Source organism: Mobula hypostoma, chromosome 13 (assembly GCF_963921235.1).
Source record: "Mobula hypostoma chromosome 13, sMobHyp1.1, whole genome shotgun sequence".
Classification (NCBI taxonomy): domain Eukaryota; kingdom Metazoa; phylum Chordata; class Chondrichthyes; order Myliobatiformes; family Myliobatidae; genus Mobula; species Mobula hypostoma.
The window spans coordinates 54,537,620-54,564,811 of record NC_086109.1 but is presented as its reverse complement, the minus strand read 5'-3'; the positions used below and the strand labels follow the sequence as shown (position 1 = coordinate 54,564,811).

Below are 27,192 nucleotides of genomic sequence, written 5' to 3'. Positions count from 1 at the left end.
TACACTTTCAATACTGATTTTAATACACTGAAACTGTAAACAGATTGTACTCTGATCAAACCACATTACATTATCGGGAACTGTAGGGTGGCATTTGATTTTCTTTTAGAATAAACTCTAGGATTATACACAGAAAAAGCAACAGATTGATATACCGCAGGGGTGCTGCATCCCCACCTATTCTTATGAGGATGCTGGCAGAACTGAAAAATCGAGGTTTGTGGAGAGCTTAGCTAGGCTGAAGCTGATGTTGGGTTGATTCTGTGGCTCAGAGTAAAGCTGACTGCGCTTGCTGGCAAATGGCAACTCCTAATTGAGTAAAATGGTAGGGATTAGCTTCACACAGGAGATCACAGGCAGTGGAAGAGTGGCAGGGAGAGTGGAGAGCGGTTAGTGGGAGTAGAAGAGGGAAAATGGTGGGCTAAGGGTGGGATAAAGGATAAGGCAGCAAAATGGCAGTAGTCCAGGAAGTATAGGAGGAAAATGGAAAGTTATTTATTTTGAAAACTAGGGCTAGTCTTTATATTAATGGCATTGATTTCTGCTTGGTATTTTGCCAAGTGAAAGATAGGTGCAAATTGGAGGGGCAAGAACTGAACAAATGGCTGGCAAACAATGAGGCAGAAGTGCAATACATTGTCAAGAATTGGGGTTCATAAAATGATAGTGATTGACAGAAGACCCAAGAATCTGGAGTATGAGGGGTAGTGGCAGATTCAGTTCCAATTGTGACACATAAAGAAAGTTGGATGAGTACTTGAGAAAAATTAGAATAATTACAAGAAGTGGTGCCAGAGTTAGAGTACACTTATCACAAACAAGAGAAAATCTGCAGATGCTGGAAATCCAAGCAACACACACAAAATGCTGGAAGAAATCAGCAGGCCAGGCAGCACCTATGGGAAAAAAGGACCATCGACTTTTCGGCCCGAAATATCAACTGCACTTTTTCCATAGATGCTACCTAGCCTGCTGATGTGCCGCGGGGGGCATTCTGACAGGCTGCATCACTTTCTGGTATGGGGGTGGGGGCTACTGCACAGGACAGAAAGAAGCTGCAGAGGGTTGTAGATTTAGTCAGCTCCATCTTGGGTACTAGCCTACAAAGTATCCAGGACATCTTTAGCGAGCAGTGTATCAGAAAGGCAGTGTCCATTATTAAAGACATCCAGCACCCAAGGCATGCCCTTTTCTCACTGTTACCATCAGATAGGAGGTACAGAATCCTGAAGGCAAATACACTCAGTGATTCAGGAACAGCTTCTTCTCCTCTGCCATCTGATTCCTAAATGGACACTGAACTCTAGGGCAATACTTCACTTTTTTAAATATATAGTATTTCTGTTTTTGCACGATTTTTACTGTAATAGATTTATTTATTTATTATTATATTTTTTCCTTCTATTATCATCTTTTTTTTCAATGTATTGCATTGAACTGCTGCTGCTAAGTTAACAAATTTCATGTCACATGCTGGTGATAATAAACCTGATTCTGAGTTCTTCCAGCATTTTGTGTGTGTGTATGATTTGACCAGCTGAAGGGCTTCCTGCTGTACAGAGAAAGAAAGAATCAGGATATGTCATGAAACTTGTTTTGTGGCACGAGTTCTGTGCAAGGCATAATATGACTGTAGGTGACAATGATAACATATAAATAGTGTAAATGAGGAATAGTGAAGAAGTGTTCCTGGACCATTCGGAAGACTGATGCCAGAGAAGGAAAAGCTGCTCCTGAAATGCTAAGTGTAGGACATCTCTGCAGTTCTGCAGTGAGACAACAGATTGTGATGCTGACTGAAAATGGAAGTGTGAATTATAAAGTGGATAGGACACTGGCTTAGTTTTGGTTTAGTTCTGACATGCTCAATGCAGAAAGGGAACATCAGACAGCTAAGGGATAGTTTGCTTAAGCAGTCAGACAGGAGCAGCACGGACTACAGCTGGAGCATGAATGAAGCCTCTGCACTAAAGTGACTGACTCATCAAAGGAACACAAAGATTTAAAAGAAATGATACAAAGCTGGGAAGCTTTTAAAGTTCACCAGTATGTAAGTTAGCACTCTTTTACAGTTAATAATCCAGAATCCATGGGACTATAGTCTGTCTTTTGATTTTGGTTATACTGTATATATTTATAATTTAGACTTAAATCCAAGATACATGATAGAGGTTTACCGATTGCAGTATTGGATAGTGAGAATGAAAGTTTAAGAATGCAGAAATATAACAATGATTTAGTCATTTGGATAGAAGAGTGGCAAATGGAATTCAATCCAAAGAAATGTGCAATATTTGGGGAAGTTCATCAAGACAAGGGACACAATAAATGGGCCTCAGATACTGATCAATGGATCTTGGAGTATATATACCTAGATTTTTGTAGCAGGACACTTCAATAAAGAGGCTAAAATGTGCCCTGTGTAATTCCCTTTATGAGCTGATGCGTAGACTATAAGGACAAGGAGAACAAGACATTTTGACCATGTTTTTAATCACCCCAGAGAGATATGACTGGACTGAAGAGAGTGCGGACAGTTTTCAAACACATTGCCAGGACTAGAAGATTTTAGCAATGTAGAAATATTGAATAGGGTTGGTTGCTTTGACAAAGGACACCTGCACTCCACGCTCGAAGTGACAAAGGACCTCAGCAATCTAGGTCTCCACTCTGCGATCGAAGGCCAGAGATGGTGGGTCTGGGATCGGATGTCTATGTGAGCCAGAGGCATGAGGACTGGTGAGTTTGAGCCCAGAGTTCAAGGTCCCATCATCAGCTAGTCCAAGGGTTCGTCGGTAGTTTGGAAGTCAAAGCCCGATGGCCACAGCCTGAAGGCTGGCAGCTGGGAGGACTGTCCTCATGTGTGCACGGGAGGGTGGGAGAGAGGAATGGAGCTTGCTTTGCTGTTGTTGCCTTGTTGCTTCTTGTCTTTTGTCTTGGTCTGCCAAGCACTGTAGGCATGCTATGCTGGTGCTGGAATGTGACACTTATGGGCTGTCCTCAGCACATCCTTGGGTGTTAAAGCAAATGACATATTTCACCAGAAGTTATCATGTACACTTGAACCTGTAGAGCATAGGAGACTGAGATGAAGTTTAATTGAGCTTATAAAGTAATGAAGGGCCGAGATAGAATAAATAGGAAAGAGCGGTTCCCCCTAGACAGAGGATTTTAAAAAATACATAACTGGTACTGGGACAAGTGAGGAAGTTTTTGTCCTCAAAGATTGATCCTAGTACTGGAAAAGGCAAGAACTTTTATATTTAAATGTCCTTGGATATGTATTTGAAGATTCATGATCTGCGGGGCAAGCTACTAAATGCTATGTAGTGGTACAGGTTGAATCTGAAATTCCAAACTCTCAAATTTTTTGAGCACTAACAAGATGTCACAAATGGAAAATCCCACAAGGTATTGGGAATGTTCCCAGGCAAAGGTCCCTGTGCACCACAGACAGTTCTGAGAAGTGACCTCATGTATGTAATAAATTGAAATTAATGAAAAATAGAAAAACCCTGCATAAAGTAAAAAATGGAGATCTTAATCATATTGAAAGAGTGAATTCGTCAGTGTTGGAGTGAACATATGCTGTTTAATGGTGGGCTGACCATGAAATGTGCAAAAATTCATCACAACAAACTAAAATTTGAAGGTAATTAAGAATATTCAGCGGGCTGATTGCAATATAAAAGAAATACGGCATTAATTTTTTAAAGATTCTAAAAAATTTTAAGTGTCTGCTGATCACAAAGCAACAGAGAAATTAATTGATGAGTGTGAAGATCTTTGCTGATGAAAATCTAACTCCAGAACAAGTCTAGGATGCTGATTGTTCTTTTAATCTTATAAAACCTGAAAGAAGTAAAATGCAAATACAGTGCACTGTAACCCTTCATCTAAACAAGGCATCGTGGCTGGAGTCTGAAAGCCTGCCATTGTTGTTAACAATTGATTCAGATATTCTCCTGAAGCTGTTGTGCTGCCTTTGTTACTCTGCACGCATTATATTAACAGTATGTAATTATTTTTACTGTTAAGTCCATATGTGTGATGAACAAGTGCAAGACAAAGACTGTTTAACGATAGCACATAAATCAAGAATTGGAAATGATGGCGACCTCAAGCTATCTCATTATATATTCCAAAATTTTAAAACTCCAAAATGTGAAACACTTCCAGCCCCAGGAGGACTCAAAATCTGTATTAGGATGAAGAGACGCTGAGTTGAATAGTCTCTTGTATTCTATTCCTTTGCATTTGTGGATGTCAAGTTCAGAGAGAATGCACATGGAAACTAAATGACATGTAGTGTAAGTCTGAACCATTTATATTAAAGGCCGGTATACTGTATATAAACATAGAAAATGACTAAATCATTTGCAAACTACACGCAGGATTTACACACACTTAAACACACGCCATTACAATGTCTGGTAAAATTGATCAAGATGAGCACTTGTCTTCACTATCAAAATATTTTCAAAACATAATTACAAAGTATTTTTTCCGACAGGCCTCAAAATCACATTTGTAGTAAGTCGTGAACTCTCTTCTTATCTAGCCCAGTATTCAGGGAGCGGTTACGATACATCCCAGTAGTGCAGAGCACTTCCGAGAAGGACTGTGACAACGGCTTGAAAACGGAGGGTGCAATGTCACAGGTCGGTTCGTTGGATCCATAGTCGGCAGACGTGGTTCTGTAGAGCGGATTCTGGGGTTTCACGAATGGAGTCGGGGAATGTGGCGACGTCGGGATTTTTTCCATGCAGGAAAACACAGGGTTTCCAGGATTCGCACAGGGAAAACTCTTTCCATCCGCTGCCTTCCGAGTGTTTGCAGGAATGGGATTATCACCTCCCATTTCCCTTTTTCCCTTAATTTTTGGAGCAACGGACTGAGTGTGGCCGTCACTTGTGCTTCGGCATTCGGAGGTTAAATTTAGCTCACGACATATCGAATTCTTAGAATCGAGTGACAAAGCACGAGAAGGGTTGAAATCATCACGTAACTCAGCATCCAAACGAGCCGCTGGAGTAAAACAGCGGTTATCACAGATGTCAGCCACTGGAGCGGGATCGGCACACAGTGAGTTTTTAGTGAGGGATGCATTCATGTTATCACACACGGAACTTCTGGAGCCCGGCTTTGGAGCGATAGATGTAGTGTTAGCATCGCAGCCCGCGCACTTAACTTTAAGATCGGGACTGAAGAGTGAGCCGGGATTCACACCGCATGTGTCTGCAGCCTCTGCCTTTGGAGCGAAAGACCAGACGGGACGGTCAGACCCGGCGTCTCTGAACCGAACCGGGGTTGAATGGCGACTACAGAGTGAGTCAGCGCCAGACCTGGCAACACAGGCTTCACCCTGCGGTTCTTCAAACTGGACTCTGCGGGCAGACGGCGGGACATGGTGGTCAGCCATGGTGCCCCTCACCCCCGGAGGGCTCTCTGTGGTCCTTCTTCAACAAGGCACAGAGCCACGGCTCTCGGCCCACCCCTACCACAGACCCTCTTTGCTCCGCTCTTGCTCGTCTCGCCTTGGTTTGTTATGGTAGCGGTGCCTTGGTAACCGTGTCTGATTGGTTAGTTTGTAAGTGACGTCTCCCAATGAGGGCGCAGCTGGCTCGTGTCACGATGTGTTCTGGGGAATGTAGTCCATGCTCAGTAGGCATAGAACATATTTCCAGACCTGGGACTACAAGTCCCACAATGCCGTGCGGCTCCGCTCACGCCCTCGTGGACTTGTATTTACGCTTCGCTTCGCGGCGTCATCGATCGTCAGTCAAAACATCACAAGGGCCTGTGTGGATGGTGCTTTCAGAGCGGTGGCCATCTCCGGCTGGTGGTAGGCAGGTGAGGCTAGCTGTGGCCGGCTCTGACCCACTGCGATCGGTGGTGGATCGGAGCTGGCGACCGGGCTGCAAGGCCGCCGGAGAGCGCTGGGTCGAGCGGGCGAAAGCTGCACCGGGGAGAACAGGGCAGGACGGGTGGGTGAGGGTAGGTAGGAAGCGGTGGGGAGGGCCGAGCGAGAAAGTCCAGGAGCGGCCGGCGGACGGGCGGGTGTTGGTGGTAGGCGCATCGTCCCTGTCTGTCTTCGATATGTGTTTTTGCTTCTGTCCTTTCCCAACTCTCCTCCGAGCCCCAGGGAAGGGTGCTTCCTATCGTCCGCCTCGTGTCTCCTCGGTAAAGCTCGCCGCGTTTGCCTGCCGACGTGACGAGGTGATGGGCACTGGCGGGGACTTGTAAGCCACCGCACTCTCTGTTGACAGAGCGTTTGGCTTTCAACCAATAACGGGGCTTTCGTTGCGCAGATTGAAAAAGGACAAATGTTGATGGATCCAAGGGGATAGGAGGGTACTGGCAGAAATCAGGGAATATGAGCAGTGTATTACTATACCCGGAGTGTTCCTCCAAGCTGTAACCCCTGTGACACAGCAAGCTATTTACAAATAGTGGGCATCTTGTTTTAAATGTAAAGTGCACATAGGAACAATTACCGTATTTCATCACAAACATAAGACTCTTTATTCCTGTCCATAGATGTTGCTTGACTTGCTGAATTCCTCTTGCACGGCATTTCATCATCCTTAAAGCTCGGGTTATTAGAACTAAGCTGATCAAGTAGTCTTTCTGTAATCTACAGCTCTGCAGCCAGTGAAACTCTTTCATTAACTCTTCCACCAGTAGTCTATCAGTAGTTATATTTTCCGTAGTAGCGCAACTGAAATTAATAATTAATAGTGTCAAAGGTTAACTGTGGGAAAATACTCCATGGTGGCGAGGTATTACCTCACTATTCTGGATTTTTTTACTTAGGTTATTTAGATTAGCTCATTTAGCTTGGCAGACCTTCCATTTTCATTGCCTTCAATGCTGCCCACAGATCAGGTTATTTATCCAGAGTAACGCATAGGAAATGCGTGAGGAACTCAGCAGGTCATGTAGCATCTATGAAAAAGAGTTTCGGGACTGAAATGGAAGGGGGGAAACGCCAGAATAAGTGATGGGAGGAGGGGAAGGAATGCAAGCTAGAAGGTGATGGGTGAAGCGGTGAGAGAGGGGGCGGATGAAGTGAGAAGCTGAGAGGTGACAGATGGAAAAGTTAAAGGTCTGAAAAAGAAGGAATCTTAAGAGGCGAGTGGACCAGGGAAGAAAGGGAAAGAGGAGGAGGGGGTGTGATAGGTGAAGAGAAGAGGTAAGGGAGAAGCCAGAGTGCAGAAATGAAGAGGGCAGGGGAAATTATTCATATTATTTATCCATATTTGGTTTTCTTTTAAACCTATTGTGGACATTTCAATGTTCAAACTAATTAGGCTGATTTAACTGCATGTTTGCAAAGTCCTCATTTTACACCTGCAAAGTGAGAATAAGTTAACAATGCTTAGTTGTTGATTGCGTATATATGCAGGACTAAGACCAGTAGATATTTGGAAACAAGGAAGTGGATTGTGAGGATCAGGGAAAAAAATTGGATGAAGTGGGTCAGGATTTTATTTGTTTATTCAGTCATCTCCACACGTATTGCAACATTATAGACTAGTTATCATGGTCTGACTCCGGATTACATAAACAACAAGTGACAGATAGCTGTCAAAGCCAATATTGCTTTGTTTATGAATGTTCCCTTTTAGAACAAAGAACGGTACAACATTGGACAGGCAATTCAGCCCATGGTGCTATGCAGATTTCAAAGTCAATTTATATTAAATATCCTCTTCCTGCGTATCATCCATATCCCTCCATTCCCTTCAATTTCAACAGTAAAAATGTTTTCTTAGACTATTTTTGGCTAATATATTTCTCACTTCATAAAAATACAGGGATTAAGGATATAAATGTGTCTGGATCTTTGACTCAAATACTTGCTTTTATTTTCTGTATTCTGTTTTTATTTAAAAAGCAAGGGTTTTCATTGGTGGAATTGGGCTTTAAAAATGGGGTTTGTAACCAGTGAAAAACCAGAAGAATGCTGATTGCTTCATGGATGTGTTAAAATGAAGCCATTTAAAACAGGAAATGAAACTAACATTTAAAATGTAGTCTTAAACAACTTCTTCTTAAAATGTTGACTACTTTGCACTTTCATTAATACGAATTTATTTAGAGATACAGCATAGTAACAGGCCCTTCCGGCCTAACAAGCCAGCCCTTATTTTAACTTGTTTTTTGTATTTGATTTTATTCCATTTTTCCACTTTTTGTGTCATCTTACCTTTTGTAAGTGTGAATACAGGTCTATTTTTTTGAGTCCCAATAGATTAGAAAAGTTAAGCATTTTTCAAATGAATATATTTTGAATCGGAGAAAATGCACATATGGCAAATATTGTGTAGTAAGCACAATTTATTGAATGGAGTGTAATTTCTCTGTCTTTCCCATTGTTGTTGTTTTTGTCTTTCCCATCAGATTGCCAGTCTTGCCTTTTAAAGTCAAATTTTAACCAGCATGTATTTTCACTGAGCTTTGACTCATTGTGTGAGCATAATTCAAGAATTATTTCCTTAAGATTTATAAGGCAAAACAGCTATTTTTCACTGTTTCTATAATGTACATTCCAATTTTGTAATCAGGAAAATAATTTGTAACTCTGCATATCACAACAATGTGGCAAATTAATATTCTATTAAATTGTGTAAATGCATTTTGATCATTTGTTGCATTCTTCTGTCATGTACATTGTGTCTCAAGAATTTTTCAGGTAGCTATTTTGCAATGTGTTTGGCTAGCAGTGGTTCAAAGTAGATGGATTCCAAAGTATAAAGTGATGGCTTTCAAATGGCAACTATTAAAATGCCATTCATTTTTAGTTTAAGTGTTGTAGATTGAACTAGGGTAAACTAGTGAACTGACAAGGGCACATTTATCACGATGAAAGCTCTTAGGATCTTTCTGGAATTATGACATTATGAATAGCAAAATTATGGGTTAACTAAACTAAGAAGCGGTGTTCAAGAAATTAGACCTGTACACAATTTAATAGGACCTCTGAGTATGTTCTGTTAAAGCTACGTAGGGGAAGGCAATAGATAAATGTACCTGCTTATTAGCACATTGTTAAAGGTGTATTCCTGTTACTTAAGGCACAGTTCAGGACAGATCTGTTTTGTCACTTAATCTTCTGGTTAGCTGTATATTCATGGTGTCTGGAATTTGTACTCTTAAGGCTTTTGGAACAGACACCAGTATTGAATATTCTATTCATTACAATGTGCTACAATTGTAAATGTGTAATTCTGCATATTTACTTGACTATATTCCAAAAGTTAAAGTAGGTGATTATAACTGTAGTTATTTATTATCTTTGTGTTGAAGAAGTGTCTGGAGAATGAGTTTCTATTGGACACTCTCTCTGAAGGTTTGCTACGTGTGAGTAAAGATTTGTATTTCCCAGTTACAGTTTCCGTGTCACCCAGTTTTAGTTCAGTCACAACAGCTCCACCTTCATTTTAAACTGGCATTGTTTGTGAAGAACAGACAAGAGGCAGCTTGTGAAGATGGGTCATGTGGTTGCTAGAATAAAAGCAGCCTGCTTTTGTAGTATGATCTATAATTAAACTAAAGATTCCTGTACTGGAATTTAATTAATTCAAATGTATAAATAAGACAGTTTTAACCAGGGTTGTTTAAGCTTCATTTTTGCACTTGTGCTCAGTGGTTACTGTTATTATTTAAATTTATCATTTATTTCATTGTAGAAATTAAGATGTTTTAATTGGTTAGAACCAAAGATATAGCAAGAGTAGGCAGGATGGTAGTTAAAGCAGAGGAATGCTCCTGTAAGATGTGGGATTGCAGGGTACCTAACGGTCTCTCTGATGACTACATCTGCAGGAAGTACACCATATTCAGCTCTTGAATGACAAGGTGCTGGAGATGGATATCAGGGAGGCTGAAAACCTCATAGATGAGACTTTTACTGAGGTGGTCACTCCCAGAATGCAGGCTTCTGATAGTAGATGGGTGACCACCAGGAGAAGTAAAGTGAGTAAGCAGTTAGTGCAGGATTCCCCTTTGACCATTCCTCTCAGCAACAGGAGAATGTCCTAGTAGAGCATAGCGACAGCAACCAGGCCAGTGGCACTGTAGCTGGTTCTGAGGCTCAGCAGGGAAGGGTAAAGTCAGGTAAAGTGATGGGGGGGGGCATGAAAAAGACATCATGATGGTGTGTTGCCTCGTAAGTGCTAGGGTCAAGGGCTTCTCAAGAGTGGCTGCAGAATATTCTCAGGAGCAAGAGTGAGTAGCCAGAGGTATTGGTGCACATTGGCACCAATGATATAGGTAGAAAGGGGGAAGAGGCCCTGCTTTGTGAGTATAGGGAGTTAGCGAAGAGTCTCGGAAGAACAGGACCTACAAGGATTACTCCTAATGCCATGGGCTAGTCGGGGCAGGAATAGGTTAATAATACTGATGAATGAGTGGCGTAGGAAATGGCCCAAGGGTTTTAGAGTTCTGGGTCATTGGAATCTCTTCTGGAGGAAGTACGACCTGTACAAAAAGGGTGGGTTACACCTGAATCCAAGGGCTACCAATATCCTTCCAGCAGGTTTGCTAGAGCTGTTGGAGAGGGTTTAAATAAATTTGGCATGGGATGGGAACTGGAGTGATAGTGCTGAAGATTGGGTAATTGGTGTACAAATAGATGCAGTGTGTAGTGAGACTATGAAGAAGGACCCGCAGATGATGGGGCAAAATTGAAATTAGTGGGATGAGGTGAAGTGTAACATGGGGCCAAAATCAAAACAGGTGAAAAATACAGGACAGAAGCTGTTAAATTTGAATGTATGCAGTACATGGAATAAGTAGATGATCTGGTAGCGCAGTTAGAGGTTGGCAGGTAATATGTTGTGGGCATCACTGAATCATGGATGAAAGAAGATCATATTTGGGAGCTTAACATCCAAGTATACGTATTGTATCGAAAGGAGGTAGGAAGGCATCGGCATGGGGTTGCTCTGTCTGATTGCTTTTATGCATCGAGTTTCAGCTACATGATTGGCTGATTAGATATTTGCATTAATGAGCAGGTAAACCTAATAAAATTGGCCATTGAATGTATTCGAGATTTAGCTACACGTCGATAAAATCACCATTTTAGAGGTCCCAGGATTAGTGAAAGTCAGTATAAACATAAATGATAGTCATACCACTAAACTCTGGGTGGTATGATTATTATGCTCAAAGCTTTGCCACAAGTTAAATTTTGATCTCAAAAGTCATAGCACACAAACAAGTCCTTTAGCTCTTCTCATCCTTGTGTCTGTGATGCCTGTCTATGCTAAATCAGTTTGTCTGTTTTGGGCTTGTATTGCATACTTTCCTATCCAAGTACCTTTCCAAATGCCTTTTAAATGTTGCAATGGTATCTGCCACCATTTCCTCCCTTTTGCAGCTCATTCCAAAAACTTATCCCTTAGATCTCCTTTAAATTTCTCCTCTCAAACCAGAGGGGGAAGGGGAGATTCTGATTCTTATAACTTTATAAACCTGTATAAGTCACTCTTCAGCCTCTGGTGTTCCATTGAGAATAGACCCAGCCTTTCCAATTTCACATTTTAACTACAGTCAACATACTGATATATCTCTTCTGCACTCTCTCTCTTGTTACCACATCCTTCTTATAATGTGGCAACAAGATGGTATATGGTAGTTAATGCGCTATCTGTATAACTGCAACATGATGACTCATCTATTTCCAGTGCTTTTAATTGATCTGTTATTAATATTGAAATATCTGTTTTGCAGTTACCTGAGTTTGAAGATGTCGGAAAATTCCAGCGATAGTGAATCATCCTGTGGTTGGACCATAATTAATCATGAAGTAAACATGTTTTTCTTCTTTTTTTATTTCTTTAACTTTATAAATAATACTAAAGCATGTGTCAGTTTGTAGAATTGAATTTTTTTTTAATCAGAAGGTGCATGGATATAAAAAGCATAAAGTTCCCTTGTATACTGGTAATTGGATCATGATTTTGGTCGTTACTAAATAGACATACGTAAGACCATAAGATATAGGAACAGAATTAGGTCATTTGGCCCGTTGAGTTTGCTCCAACTTTTTATCATGGCTGATCCACTTTCCCTCTTAGCCCCAATCTCCTGCCTTGTCCCTATGTCCCTTCATGCATTGACTAAGCAAGAATGTGTCGACCTCTGCCTAGAATATACAAAGATTTGGCTTCCATAGCCACCTGTGGCAACGAGTTCAACAGATTCGCCACTCTCTGGCTAAGGAAATTCCTTCCCATCTTTGTTCTAAAAAGATGCCCTTCTGTTCTGAGATTGTCCTCTGGTCTTGCATACAATAGAAATGGAAAATATTTTCAAACTGTCTTTTCTAGTTGTACACCTTTCATTGAATGAGTGCTGATATTATGAACAGGCCAGTATTTAATTGTCTAAACTTAATTGCTATTGAGAAAGAGATTACCTCCTTGGACCTCTGTAGTCAGTGTGAAAAAGGTAGTCCCACGGTGGTGGTAGATATGGATTTTAGAGGTTCTGACTGACAGTAATCAAAGAATGGCAGTATTCACAAGATAAGATGGTGTGGATCATGGTGGTTATTGTTCATATCCGCATCTTAGGTGATAGCTTATACCTTGTACATCTTCCGCTCTTAATGTGTACATTGTTGAGGTTATGAACATTTGACATGTTGCATGAGGTGCCATTACAGTGACCAGGATTTTGTTGAACTTCCAAAGTGTTGTTAGAGATGCAATTATCCAGGCTAGTTGAGAATATTTTGTATACTTTTCTTTTGTCTTGTGGACTATGGAAAGACTGGAGAAGATGCTGCAATCATTGCACAACATACAGTCTCAGATATAACTTATAAAAGCCCTCCTTCAGTCACTCTTGCCTCACCTTTTGAATTTGAATACCTTGTCCGTGTTTGGGGCCAAGTGGTTGCTTCTGTCATAGCTAATAGATCTGGCATATATTTACATATGATGAAATTCTGCCCAATGCCACTTTTAAAGTACCTCATCACAATATTGCTGTATATTTAATGCTAAAAATTGTTTGGTTAACTCTCTTGAAATATAAATTCTTTGAAATAAGAATTAATGCTAGCCTGTGTTAATTTTAAGGTGAGCATTCATCTTAAATGCTTGTTAGGTTGAAAAGGAAAGTTAGAGATAATTGTCAATTGAATCATCTGTTTGGTGATCTTTATTTATGACTAACAAGACAAGCTATTCTGAAAATCAGAATTACAGTTGCTAGAAAGCTTACTACTTCTTTGCATCTGCAGTCACTGTTTTGTCTTCCATGTTAAAGTTGAAATGGTTGCTGTTGAGCAGGTTTTGTATTGAGAGTGAAAGGTCCACTTCAAGAATTGCATGGCTTCAATCCAGCAATGTCATTGTGTGCTGTTAACATACAATACTTGTAAAGTATCCTTAATGTAAATATGAAGTGTCTGAAAATTTTCAAACACAGGAGGTTGGGCAAGTATTCTCAATATTATTTCTTTCTTTTTCAATTTTTTATTGATTTCTTGCATAAAAGAATACACAGTAAGATATATAATATATTGATTACAATATATTGGAATCACAAATATAGTTTCATTACCCCATATCTGTATACATTAAATTTAAACATAATATCGAAAAGATATACTTCGTTATACAAAAAAATCTAAACCCACTACCAGGAAAAAGCAGCTGTTTGGTTGGGGAAAAAAAAAGGAAAAAATCCTTATCGTATGATAAAACGTATTGTTAGCCAACATCTGTGCATAATAGCAAATCAAAGATTTTGAAAATAATTCAAAAAAGGTCCCCACAATGTTAAAAAATCTTGTCTAGGTTCAGAAATTGAACAGCGAATCTTCAATAAATTTAAACATGACATAACATCATTTAAGCAATGAGTATGAGTAGGCGGAGTGACATCCTCCAACTTAAGCAACAATGCCCTCTTGGCTATAAGAGACATAAAGGCCAAAATATGCAAATCATGTGTCTCCAAAATAATATCGTTTCCTCCAGCCATACCAAACAAGGCAGTCAAAGGATTAGATTTAAAATTTTCTTTAAAAAGCAGCGAAAAAGTTTGGAACACTTCCTACCAATATTTTTCAAGACTTAGACAAGTCCAAAACATATGAATTAGTGAAGCTTCTCCATTGTTACATCTATCACAGTAGAGAGATATGTCCGAATAAAAACCTTATCTTATGACTAAAGCTTATCTTTAGTCATGTGGGTCCTATGAACCACCTTAAATTGTAGCAGGGAGTGACAGGCACATAGCGATGAGGTATTAACCAATTTAAAAATTTCATTCCAAGTATCCTCAGAAATTGGAATCTCTAAATCTTGTTCCCAGAGATTTTTAATTTTGTCTAAAGGAATATTTCTCATTTCCAAGAGCATACCATAAATATTAGATATAGATCCATTATGGAAGGGTTTCAAATTAAAAATTGTATCAAGTAAATTCTTATCTGGAATTTTAGGAAATGTATTACTTGAGAACGCAAAAAGTCTCGAAAGAAGTGGATTTTGGGTAGGCTATACTTTGCTGACAATTGTTCAAATGAAGAGAGACTATCTCCAACAAACAAATCCTGAAAACGTTTAATACCCAATCTATTCCACTCTTTAAAAACTACATCAGTCATAGAAGGTTTTAAAAAAAAGAAAAAATGGGATTTGAAAGTAGAAAAACTCAATAAACCAAAATATTTTCTAAATTGTACCCAAATCATCAAGGTGTGTTTAACTACAAAATTATCAGTTAAATTACTTAAAGATAAAGGAATTGAGGATCCGAGAAGAGAAATGATAGAAAATTTATTAACAGAATTAGCTTCTAAAGACACCTAGACCGGATAGTCCTCTCGATTACTATAATATAACCAGGACATAAGATTCCGTATATTGACTGCCCAGTAATAAAACCTAATATTGGGTAAAGCTAAACCTCCATTCTTTTTAGCTTTTTGAAGATGAACTTTATTTAATCGAGAAATTTTATTTTTCCATATATGCGAAGTTATAATAGAATCCAAAGAATCAAAAAAGGATTTAGGAATAAAAACAGGTACGGCCTGAAATAAATATAAAAATTTAGGCAAAATATTAACTTTAATAGAATTAATTCAGCCAGTCAATGATAAAAAGAGGGGTGACCAATTTAATAGTGCCTTCTTAACATAATTCAGAAGTGTAAAAAAATTCTCTTCAAAAAGGAATTTATAATACCTAGTAATTGTTACGCCCAAATAAGTAAATTGATTTCTTAACATTTTAAAAGGAAGGTTAGTGTTAACTAATTCTAAATTATTCAAAGAATAAAGTTCACTCTTATGAAAGTTAAGTTTATATACTGAAAACTGACTAAAGCAGGAAAGTAAAGAAAGTATGGAAGGTAAAGAAGACTCCACATTAGAAATGTAGAGTAAAAGGTCATCAGCATAAAGCGACACTTTACGACTAATACCCCTCCTTAAAATACCAGTGATGATATTAGATTCCTGGAAAGCAATATCTACAGGTTCTAAGACCAAATCAAAAAGCAAAGGACTCAAAGGACAACCTTGTCTAGTTCCACGTTGAAGTTTAAATGGTTTAGAATTCGGAGAGTTAGTAAGAACCTGAGCAGAGGGAGACAGATAAATCAGGCCCAAAGTTAAATTTTTCTAAAGTTTTAAATAAATAATTCCATTCAACCCGATCAAAAGCTTTCTCAGCATCTAAGGATATCACACATTCCGATATCTCTTTAGAAGGAGAATAAAAAACATTCAATAAACGATGAATATTAAAGTGGGAGTATTGATTTTTGATAAATCCAGTCTGATCATCAGAAATAATAGATGGCAAAATATTTTCAATCCTACGAACCAAAAGTTTAGTTAAAATTTTAGTATCAACATTAAGTAAGGAAATTGGTCTGTAAGAAGAACATTCAGTTGGATCCTTATTCTTTTTAAGAATAAGCGAAATAGAGGCTTCATAAAAAGATTGTGGCAGCCTACCTAATTTAAAAGAGTCCAAAAGAACTGAGTATAAGTGAGGTATAAGCAAAGAGGCAAAAGCCTTATATAACTCTGCAGAAAATCCATCAGGACCTAGAGTCTTCCCGAGTGCAAAGGGTGAACAACCTCAGCAATTTTCTCATAAGAAATGGGTTGATCCAGCAATTTTTGATTATCATCAGAAAGTGTAGGAATGTTTAATCGATCCAAGAAATTATTCATTACAGTATTATCTTTAGGAGGATCAGAACTATAAAGTTTAGAATAGAACTCTCTAAAAGTATCATTTATTTCTAAATGATCAGATGTTTTATCACCATTAGCTTTACAAATTTCTTTAATTTGGCATTTAACTATAAAGTTCTTTAATTGGTTAGCCAATAGTTTACCTGTTTACCTGTTTTATCTCTATGAACATAAAACTGACTTTTATCTTTTAAAAGTTGAGTTTCAATTGGATAAGTTAAAAGCAGATCGTATTTAGTTGTAATTTCAACACTTTTTTATGTAAAGCAGGATCTGGAGCCAAAGCATATTTTTGGTCTAATTGTTTCAACTGATTGGCTAATTCAATTCACTTCTTATTAGCTTTTTTTTGTAACACTCGCGGTAAAATAAATAATTTGTCCTCTAATGTAAGCCTTAAAAACATCCCATAAAATAAGACTAGAAATCTGTTCTAGCGTATTTTCTTCAAAAAAAAAAGAGTAATTTGTCTCTCCAAAAATGTTTTAAAATCCTTATCAGATACCAGAGTTGGATTAAAACGCCAGAACCTGTTTATTCGGGAGACACTCGGAAGATAAAAACACAGGAGCATGATCTGAAACAGCAATTTCTTTATATTCACAGGATCAAACTAATGGAATCAATTGGCTATCAACAAAAAAAAAATCAATCCTGGAATACGTATGATGAACATGAGGAAAGAAATGTGTACTCTTTATCTGTTGGACGCAAAAAGTGCCAAACATCAACAATATCACATTTCATTAGAAAAGATTGGATAAAGGAGGCAGATCTACTACATGTCAATCATTTAGAAGAAGAACGATCTAAAACAGGATCTAAACAACAGCTGAAGTCTCCTCCTAAAACCAAAGAGTATAAACTTAAATCAGATAAAAGTGAAAAAACGCTTTCAAAAAAGCCTGGATCATCTATATTCGGGGAATACAAATTAGCAAAAACCATTGATTTATTATCTAATTTCCCTGAGACTATAACAAAACGCCCATTGGTATCAGACACTACATTATGTTGAACGAAAGAAACTGAATTGTCTATAAGAATCGAAACTCCTCTTGCCCTAGCCTGAAGGGAGGAATGGAAAGATAAACCCTTTCAACGGCTGAAAAGACGTAAATGATCACATTTGCGAACATGTGTTTCTTGTAAAAAAAATTGAAACGTTCAATTTCTTAATATAATTAAATATCTTATTACGTTTCATAGGATGGTTTAACATTAAAACTAAGTAAATTAAAAGTATGGTCCATTTTAAATATTGCTTGAGAGAGATGTTTCAATAAAAACTGCTGGAATATATATAAAATCCAAACAATGAGCTTTAAGAAAAAGTAACCAAGCAACAAATGAAGCTAAGAGAACCAAACAGCTGATAGCAAAAAGGAAAACCACCCCCCGCCCCTGCCCAAAGAGATAAAATTGACCAAAGGGCAGTCGACAGCTAAACCTACCAACCCTCCCAAAACAATTTACTGGCTGAGCTCCAAAAAAAAAAATTTCAAGGCAAAACTGCATTCCAACAAGACATACCAGAAAAACAGAGCAAAATTAAACATATTTTAAAAAACCTCATAAGAAATTATAGTATAAAAATATTAGAAAGAAATATGAAAGTTCAAAACATATTAACTTAGAAAATTTTAACTCAAAGAAAACTTACTAATATTAATCCTTAATTTTCTAAACAAGGAAATAAAAGTACATAAAAATTAGATACGAAGGTATGCCAAAAGTTTAAAAAAAACAATTGTTCATAAAAGAAAGTAATGAACAGTTAGACTGCTGATTCTAAAAAAAAGGATCCATCAGGCAGACGCAACATAAATTTGTGTAAAGAATTATTGAACAGTTAAACTTCTGAAATTGATTCGGCACTCAAGAAATTTTGCACCTCTTCAGTCGAGCGAAACCACCTCTCAGAACCATTTTTCGAAATGATTCTAAGACGAGCGGGGTAAGGAAGAGAGGGTTTAAAACCTTTATTATACAGCTCAGAAATTACTTTTTTAAACTTGAAGCGTTCATTCAACACCTCGGGTGAAAATTCTTCCACAATTCTGAACTTCGGTCTTCATAATCAATCATACCTTTCCGACGAGATTCATGAATTAAAAGTTCCTTTGTTTGAAAGTCGTGAAGACAAATTATCACTGAACGGGGTTGTCCTCTTGGCGAAGGTCTTGGTGTAGGCGATCTGTGAGCTTGATCTATTTTAGGTGGAGATTTTAAAATATTTGGAAATAAATTAGCCAAAAGGTTTGCACAAAATTCCAAAGGCTGATTGCCTTCCAATGACCCCTTAAAACCCAGAATACGTAGATTATTTTTTCTGTTTCTGTTTTCTAAGTCGATAATCTTCTGTCTTAATATTTCATTAACCTTTAACTGTTTATCACAGATCTGTTCCAGGTTGTCAATCTTTGCGTCAAAAGTCATCACAATATCTTCGTTCTCTTTTATCCATTTATCGTGTTCACTTAAAGTTTTTTGAATAGAATCCAATTTTCCATCCATCCATTTAAATTCAGCACTGAGTTGCTGTAACTCCTCCGAAAGTTCATTTTTATGTTGCCGAAGTGTCAGCATAATAGATTCCAAAGTTACCAGAGGGCCCTCTTCTTTTTTAGTAGCTTTAGCACGATTCATCCTAAAGCAATATTGCATTTGAAAGTAAGTTTTCAAAACAAGTTGGAAGCAGTAAATTAAAAAGAGTAGGAGCACCTATAAAAGAGCTGCTACTCCATCAACAGCCAGTAGGATCTCCTCTCAGTATTATTTCTACTGGAGATACTGGATGAGTCACTTTGAAAGCAGCTGATACTGGACAGGAGTTTGATCAGTTCAACATATCAAGGTGTAATCAGTTCCGAGCTATTCTCTGTTTCTCTTTCCATAAATGTTGCCTGATTTGGGTTTTACCAGCATTTTTGTTTTAGAGTTTCAGCATCTGCAATTTTTTTTTGTTTTCGTATCAAAATATTTGTATGTTTTACTTGTTACAATGCAGAAGGAAGCCTTTTGGCTCATTAGGTTCATGCCAGCTCTCAGGAGATCAGTCTCGCTTCCTCTTTCCTATTATCCCTGCTACTTGCTCTCTCTTCATTCTCATTGAATCTGTTACCAATGACCTACAGTAAGGGTAATTTGCAGTAGCCAATTGACCTGCTGCCATATCTTTAGAATTTGGTAGCGAGCTGGGGTAAACCCTCCTGGCCACAAGCTGCACATGGATAGCATGGAGGGTCAGGATTGAGCCAGCTCCTTGGAGTTGTGAGACAGCAGTGCTAACTGTACCATTGCTGTACATTTTCAAAACACTGAAATATGAAAAATATTATCCCAGGGTTGGTAAATTTAAAATACTGGATGTAAATTTACATGGAATCAGAATAGTTTGCATGGCATGTTTTAGAGCTATGTTAATGAGCTAAATGCAAATTCAGAAGGGTGTGAACAATGGCAGTTCCAGTATAGAAATCTTAAACTTCATTAGAAATCTTTGTAGGGTTGTTCTTATGACAATATTGTACCAAGCATTAAATAATCCTGCCACTCTATGGCTATGCAAATTAAAATGTTTTGCAGCACAAGTCTTTACGGACACTAATTGGGGTGGTGGTATGCAATGTTGAAGTCTGACCAATCAGTGCTATCCAACATAGCGTGAAGCTGCCATTTTGTCCACAGCAATTACGTTGTATACAATGATTAACTATAACCGTTGATGCGTGACTTTAATATTCATTGTAAGTCACAAATTGTTTTTGTTTCACTTGGCACATTGTCCTAAATTACTTGTAAGAAGTTGAGTCTGCATTTTGTTACGAATAAAGGTAAATTGTCGCAGAGTATTGATGGTGGGAAATGAGCATTGTTGAAATTTTTTCATTCTGTTGATAAGCCCATGTAGGATACAGAAGAAAAGGGATGCACTGGTTTCATTTACACCTTTTTGATAGCTCTCCACTGACCATGGCTTTAATCTGGTCTCTCTAAAAGCATTGTTTGAAAGATTATCAAAAATACTGTCTATAATAATTTTGTTTTTCTTGCCAAATTATTTGAAGGCATATCAGGAGTGTGTCAAAGTATCTAGCATACAGTAATAATACAGTAGTAATGTATAGTCTCCTAGCAGAAAACTAGACTTTGTGCAAGTCATTATGAGAACTAAATTGATGTTTTTAATCTAATCATGAAAGAAGGCTCAGAAAGGCATTGTTACTGTTTTGATTTGTTGTTCATATCAAACAAATGTTTTAAAATGCTACTTTGTGCTAAATTCTTTGAGACTGGAGTTTATTGCTGGGCTGTTAGTACATGTACGGAGTGATGAGTATGAACTGTAACACTTAGCCATATAATATGTATACTACTGAGTTAAGAAACTGCAGCATATTTATAAAAAAAATTAAAATGATGCTTGTTAACTGCTGATCTCCTTTTGGTTAGGGATCTGATGTGGAGGTACTCAGTTCAGACAAAGGAGAGGCTGAATGCATTTCACAGACTTTAACAAATCAACCGGTTGATAAACCATTTGAGTCACAAGGTAAGCAAAATAGTCAATTGCTATGCTGTCTACATGGACTTTAGGAAGTCCCTCTTGGGATGATAGTCAAGAAGGTTCAGTCACTGGGCAGTCAGGATGAGGTAGTAAATTGAATTCAACATGACACTATTACAGCTCCTTCTGGACCAGCCTGCCATGTGGGATCTTGTCAAAGGCCTTGCTAAAGTCCATGCAAACAACATGCACTGCCTTTCCTTCAACTTTCCTGGTAACCGTTTTCTTTTTAAAAAAATCTATAAGATTGGTTACATGTGACTTACCAAGCATAAAGCCATGTTGACTGTCCCTGATCAGGCGCTGTCTATCCAAATGCTTATATATCCTGGCCCTTAGGTTGCCTTCCTATTACTTATCCACTACTGACATCAGGATCACTAGCCTGTAATTCCCCATCTTATTCTGAGAGTCTTTCTTAAACAACAGAAAAACAGTAGTTATCCTCCAATCCTCTGTCACTTCACTCGTGGCTAAAAATGTTTTAAATGTCTCTGTAATTTCTGCACTACCCTTCCACGAGATCCAAGGGGACACCTTGTCAGGCCCTGGGGGTTTCGTGTTTCTGGCTGTTGACATCTCTGAGGATCTATCCTGGGCCCAACATATTGATGCAATTATGAAGAAGACATGCCAGTGATATATCTCATTAGGAGCTTGAGGAGAATTGTTATGTCACCAAGGACTCTAGCAAATTTCTACAGGTGTTCTGTGGAGAACTTTCTAACTGGTTGCATCACCATCTGGTATGGAGAGATGACAGGATCCGAACAAGCTGCAGAGGTTTGCAAACTCACCTAGTTTCATCATGGGCACTAGCCTCTCCAGCATTGAGGACATCTTCAAAAAGTGGTGCTTCAAAAAGGTGGTATCCATCATTAAGGGCCCCCGTCACATAGGACATGCTCTCTTCTTATTAGTACCATCAGAGAGGAGGTAGTGGAACCTGAATACCCACATTTTAGGAACAACTTCTTCCTCCTGCCATCAGATTTCTGAATGGACAATGAATCTATGAACACTACCTCACTATTTTTGCTCTCTGTATGCACTACTTATTTAACTTAATGTATATATTACAAATTTTCTCTGCCATAATGTAATCTTTAATTTACTGATTCACTTTATTATGTTACAATTTTTTTTGTAAATAAAAATCATGATTTTGGTGTTATTGCATGATTAATTTCTGTGCCTTGTGGATCAGTAAATTAATTTCCTGATACCAGGTGGTCAGAAGTTACCTTTCTTCCCTTTCACTTTATTGCGATTTAGGAATGGGTTGAGAATCAGTGAGGTCCATCTGCAGCCTGTGGTGGAGGATCACCTGATCATTGCCAACAGCTTTGCTGTTTTTGTACTAAATTGCACACATATGCAAAAGGCATGTGTAGCAAGTCAATTGTAGGAGGTAGTGCTGTAGGTGTCATTACCATATCAAAATTGAGCCCAGTCAGTTTGGTGCAGGTAGTTTTCATGGATTTTCATTAAATTGAGAAGCTGTTTTGCATTTGCTAGCTTCTATATAGCTCTACAATACTCTATTCCAGAGAAGAAGTATTATAGGATATGAAAGTTTACTGTTTCACTGACTTTAACTGTTCAATACGATATAATCTCTTGTACCTTTTAAACATTTCAAATAGCTTGAAACATTTTAGTTAGTGTAATTTGTTTTGCAGCAAAGGGCACTGAGTGCACAGAGCCAAAAGTGGAAAATCTCGGTGCTTCGGTTATATCTGAGGATAACGAATCATTGTCCAAGGTGAGATCATGGTCAAATTTCCTTCTATGAATTTGCATGTACATGTTCAAGTAACAGTTTAATACTCTCTTTAAGCAATAAGGTTGTAATTGTTGCCAGTATGTAATGTATTGTCAAAGCTCTTAAATATTAAAAAAAATGCATGAATGGAATAAAATACGCTTCTGTTAGGATAGATATCGTTGTGGATTTGGGTAATTGGGAATCTTCCAGTTTTCTCCCTTGTACAAACTTTTTAAGTTTTTCTGTGTAGCTATGCAATTTTAGTGTAATGTTTCAAGGTATCTTCTTTGATGCTTTTTTTTGTTGTTGGTGTTGGCTTTCAAAGTCAAAAGCATAATCAATACAAGTAGGTGTTGTTGCTACTTTTCCTACCTGAACTGAAGGCTTACTTTTAGCTTGGGTGTGTTTTTGAGCACAGGATATTGTTGGAATTCACCTCTTTATGCATCACCTTGAACTATATAAAATGGCAGCCACTGAATGTAGTCTTGGAAATCCACTCACTTGAATTACCTCAGGAGTCTACATTTTCAATGCGATTAAGTTTAAAAGATGACTTTTTAACCAAAGGACAAGGGGATTAACTTGCAGAGGTTTCTCTGTTTATGTAAGGTAATCTGTAATTCTTCCAGTTCATAGAATTTCCATTACAAAATTCTATACTCAGTGGCCACTTTATTATCTGTATACCAGGTTAATACAAATATCTAATCAACCAATCATGTGGCAGCACCTTAATGCATAAAAGCATGCAGACATGGTCAAGAGGTTCAGGTGTTGTTGTTCAGACCAAACATCAAAATGGGGAAGAAATGTGATTAAGTGACGTTGACCATGGAATGAATGATTATTGGTGCCAGATGGGTGGTTTGAGTATCTCAGACTGCTGATCGCCTGGGTTTTCATGCTCAACAGTCTCTGGAGTTTACAGAGAATTGTGTGGAAAAACTAAAAAGAACCTGTAGGTGAAAACACCTTGCTAATGAGAGGGGTCAGAGGAGAATGGCCCGACTCATTCACGCTGACAGGAAGGTGACAGTAACCAGACATTACAACGGTGGGATACAGAAGAACATCTCTGAATGCACAACACATTGAACTTTGAAGTGAATGGGGTACGGCTGTAGAGGACTACGAACAAACACTCAGTGGCTATTTTATTAGGTACCTAATAAAGTGGCCACTGAGTGTATATTTATGACATGCCTTAGTTAACGCATTCAGATAATGTTCTACACTTTGGTCCTAGCTTTTCACTCAGATTGCTCAGTGAAATGTATAAATGGATTTTAATGATGGGAGTTGAAAATGTGGTCAAGATGTCCTGGTGCGTCCAGAGGAAATGAATTATTTCTGTACTCGGATGCAGGCTTGCTATTTGTGTGTCAGGATACCAACTATCTGCTAAGTTTGGGGGAATCTAATGTGTAGAACAAATACCTGGTAGAGACTGAAGGGGGTTAATAAATATATAAATATAATCAGCCAGGTAAATTTTAAGGATAGATAATAAAACCTTGTTGAAAGCCAAAATCTTTATATTAATCTATTTCAAACTTGTGTTGTATATTTCTATGAGAAGTAATTTGCCAGAAGTGTGCATTTTAAACATGTGGGTGTAAGTTGCATGTTGTGAAATTGGTTTACAACAATAAAATGTCACAAACTTACACTTCCGTTTACTTATTACTTTAATCAGTCACCAAATGAAGAATTGGCTGATGACAGTACTGTTGTTGGTGCAACCAGCGATGATTCAGATATTGTTACCCTTGAGTCGCCGCCGATTGAAGATCTCCAGACTAATCAAGAAGCAACTGAAGAAGCAGAAGCAGAAAACATAAATGATGATGAATTGAACTTGGGTTCGTCCTCCAGCAGCCAGTATACCTTTGCCCCTCCCGAAACTGGTAAGAACAGATCATTTAGAATAGAGCAGTTTCTGTCTGCAGTAACTTAAATCTGTTTGAGTATGTGGATTTTGCGATTTAACATCAGCTCAAGTATGTCAACTATTGGAATGTTATCCCCATCTGCTGAAATTGAAAGATAATTGCCTTATTATAATACAAGATGCTTGTTTTTCAGGCTAATGGTACTTCTGCTTGTGCACATTGAAGACTTTTATGTATTTAATAATTACTTTGCTGGATCGTTGATAAAAACTGAACCTAAGTTTAACAAATGTTTAATTCAAGATTGTTTAATGTTATTTTCAGTACACAAGTGTTAAGGAGAATGAAATAATTGTGACTACGGATGCGATGCAGCACAAAAACAAAACACTAAGATAAAGAACACAATAAATATAACTACATAAGATAGCTTATGTACATTGTATATATTTAAAGTGACACTAGGTACAGGAGAGTCTATAAATGGGGTGACTGAATGATAAAATAGTGGTGGTGGGGTGGGTTAGTGGGTGGAATATTCATCTGCCTTACTGCTCGAGGAAAGTAATTGTTTGAGTTTGGTGGCCCTGGTGTGGATGCTACATAGCCTCCTCCCTGATGGGAGTGGGACAGAGAGTCCATGAGCAGGATGGGTGAGATCTTTCATGATATTTGCTGGACTTGTGGCACCTTTCTGTATATGTCTTTGATGGCGGGTAGGCTGGTGCCAGTGATGTGTTGGGAAGTTTAGACCACCTATTGTAGAGTTTTCCTGTTCGCTGCAATGTGGTTCCGGTATGCAGTAATGCAGTAATGTTGTAATGTTATGATGCTCTTCACTATGCATCTACGGAAGATGTAAGTATTGATGTGCATAGTCCAGCTAACTTCAGTCTTGTAGTCATTGATGAAGAGGTTATTTGCCTGGCACCAGGACTTGAGCTTTTCCACCTCCTCTCTGTAGACTGTCTCATCGTTGTTGGTGATGAGACCCACTATTGGGGAAGGTGGGAGGTGGGGTAGAGAAAGTTTCAAATCTCTTACTAGCTGTTCTTTCAGTTAGTCCTGACGAAGGGTCTCGGCCCGAAATGTCGACTATACCTCTTCCAATAGATGCTGCCTGGCCTGCTGCGTTCACCAGCAACTTTGATGTGTGTTGCTGGGAATGAAAAGGTTAGAATGAGGATCATTTGATGGCTCTGGGCTTGTACATCTTGGAATTTAGAAGAATGAGGGAGTGGGATCTCATTGAACCCTACCAAATATTGAAAGGCCTAGATAAACATGGAGAGGATGTTTTCAATAGCGGGTGAGTCTAGGACCAATGGGCACAGCCTTAGAATAAAAGGACGCCCCTTTATAACAGATGACGAGGAATTTATTTAGCCAGAGGGTGGTGAATCTGTGGAATTCATTGCCACAGATGGCTGTGTGTCAGCTCATTTGGGTATATTTAAAGTGGTGGTTGATGGTTTCTTGATTAGATGTCAAAGATTACGTTGAGAAGCAGGAGTATGGGATTGAGAGGAAAAATAAATCGCCCATAATGGTGGAGCAGACTCAATGGCCCAGATGGCCTCATTCTGCTCTTGTGTCTTGTGGTCTTGTATTTTTATCAACATACATTTTCTTGCCATTTCTGAGTGCTTATAGAACATTTTCTGAAGAAAACGACATGACCTCTGTCACAGTGCACTCCATAAATGTGAAGTGTAGATGGTGTAACATCAGGACCACTGTCTCAGTGGTTCCCATTCTGAGTTCTTGGCATAAGGATTCCAGTAGGTGATGTTAATATTTCGTATTTCATTGTAACCCAGTAGGAGTCCATTCAGACCATCTTCAATACTGGCCCATGGAATAATCTAAAAACATTTCAGTCCACAGTATTTTTTCCCTGCAACTTATTCTAATTACGATCCACAGTTGGAACAATACAGTGCCTCATAACATAACAGCCAGCACATCTGTAGGATGTGGATCTGAAATGAAGTATCGGGCTAATGATATGATTTCCTAGGAGAACATGCAAGATCTATACAAACAACACCAGAGGTTAGAGCACATAAATCATAGAAGCTGTGAGTAGCTGCACTATATCCAGCACCAGTCTTACCTCAGTTAGAAAGTCCACAGGAAATAAAAGGTACAGAACATGTTGGCTATCCAACTTCTTGGCTACAAGCAGGCCCTGGAAATCCAGCTCCTTAATGAGTGGCCTATGACACCTTTGGATATATTTTTCTGAGTTTAAACAGGTGTGATTATTTTTATTCAATAGGCTGATTCACTACCGTAAAACCTGCTTTTTTGCCCTTCAGTTTCTTCTGTAGAATCTTCATCTTCTTCCTCACCCTACAGGCAAGTGGTAAAGTTTCCTGTTCCTTTGTGTAGTCAAGCACATCAAATAGAGTGACAAGGTACTGGCAGATACAGACATATTCTGTGAGTTTCCTTCCACCCTCAGTGGTTTTACAATCAGCCTTGGTCTTTAAAGCAACAACATACATTTTAAAAATGCTTTAAATGGTGTAGCGGTTTTAGTTTTAAGTAATACAAATATATTATGATGAGCCCATTTCCAACACTATAGAGCACGATTTCTGTTACTAGTATCAGTGTGTGTGTGGAAACAAATTGTATTTGTGTGATGTAAATACTCAGCAGGTCAGCAGCATCGATGGATAAAACCAATCATATTTTTGTGCATTTCTTG

At 38.4% G+C, this 27,192-nt stretch overlaps 2 protein-coding genes across 2 annotated transcripts in view; one reads left to right on the top strand and one right to left on the bottom strand.

Moving 5' to 3' along the window:
• Positions 1-3,584: 3,584 nt before the first annotated feature.
• Positions 3,585-5,556, bottom strand: LOC134355596 (uncharacterized). The gene has a single exon (XM_063065707.1). It carries the CDS (start codon positions 5,420-5,422, stop codon positions 4,523-4,525), a length of 900 nt encoding a protein of 299 aa, XP_062921777.1. The 5' UTR covers positions 5,423-5,556; the 3' UTR covers positions 3,585-4,522.
• Positions 5,557-5,714: 158 nt separating this feature from the next.
• Positions 5,715-27,192, top strand: part of ccpg1 (cell cycle progression 1) — a 72,018-nt gene continuing 50,540 nt past the window's right edge. Inside the window, exons 1-5 of the mRNA XM_063065706.1 lie at positions 5,715-5,853; positions 11,743-11,818; positions 20,699-20,798; positions 22,496-22,578; positions 24,281-24,491. Coding sequence (XP_062921776.1) covers positions 11,759-11,818; positions 20,699-20,798; positions 22,496-22,578; positions 24,281-24,491 — 454 coding nt within the window. The 5' untranslated portion in view covers positions 5,715-5,853; positions 11,743-11,758. The remainder of the gene's footprint in view (positions 5,854-11,742; positions 11,819-20,698; positions 20,799-22,495; positions 22,579-24,280; positions 24,492-27,192) is intronic.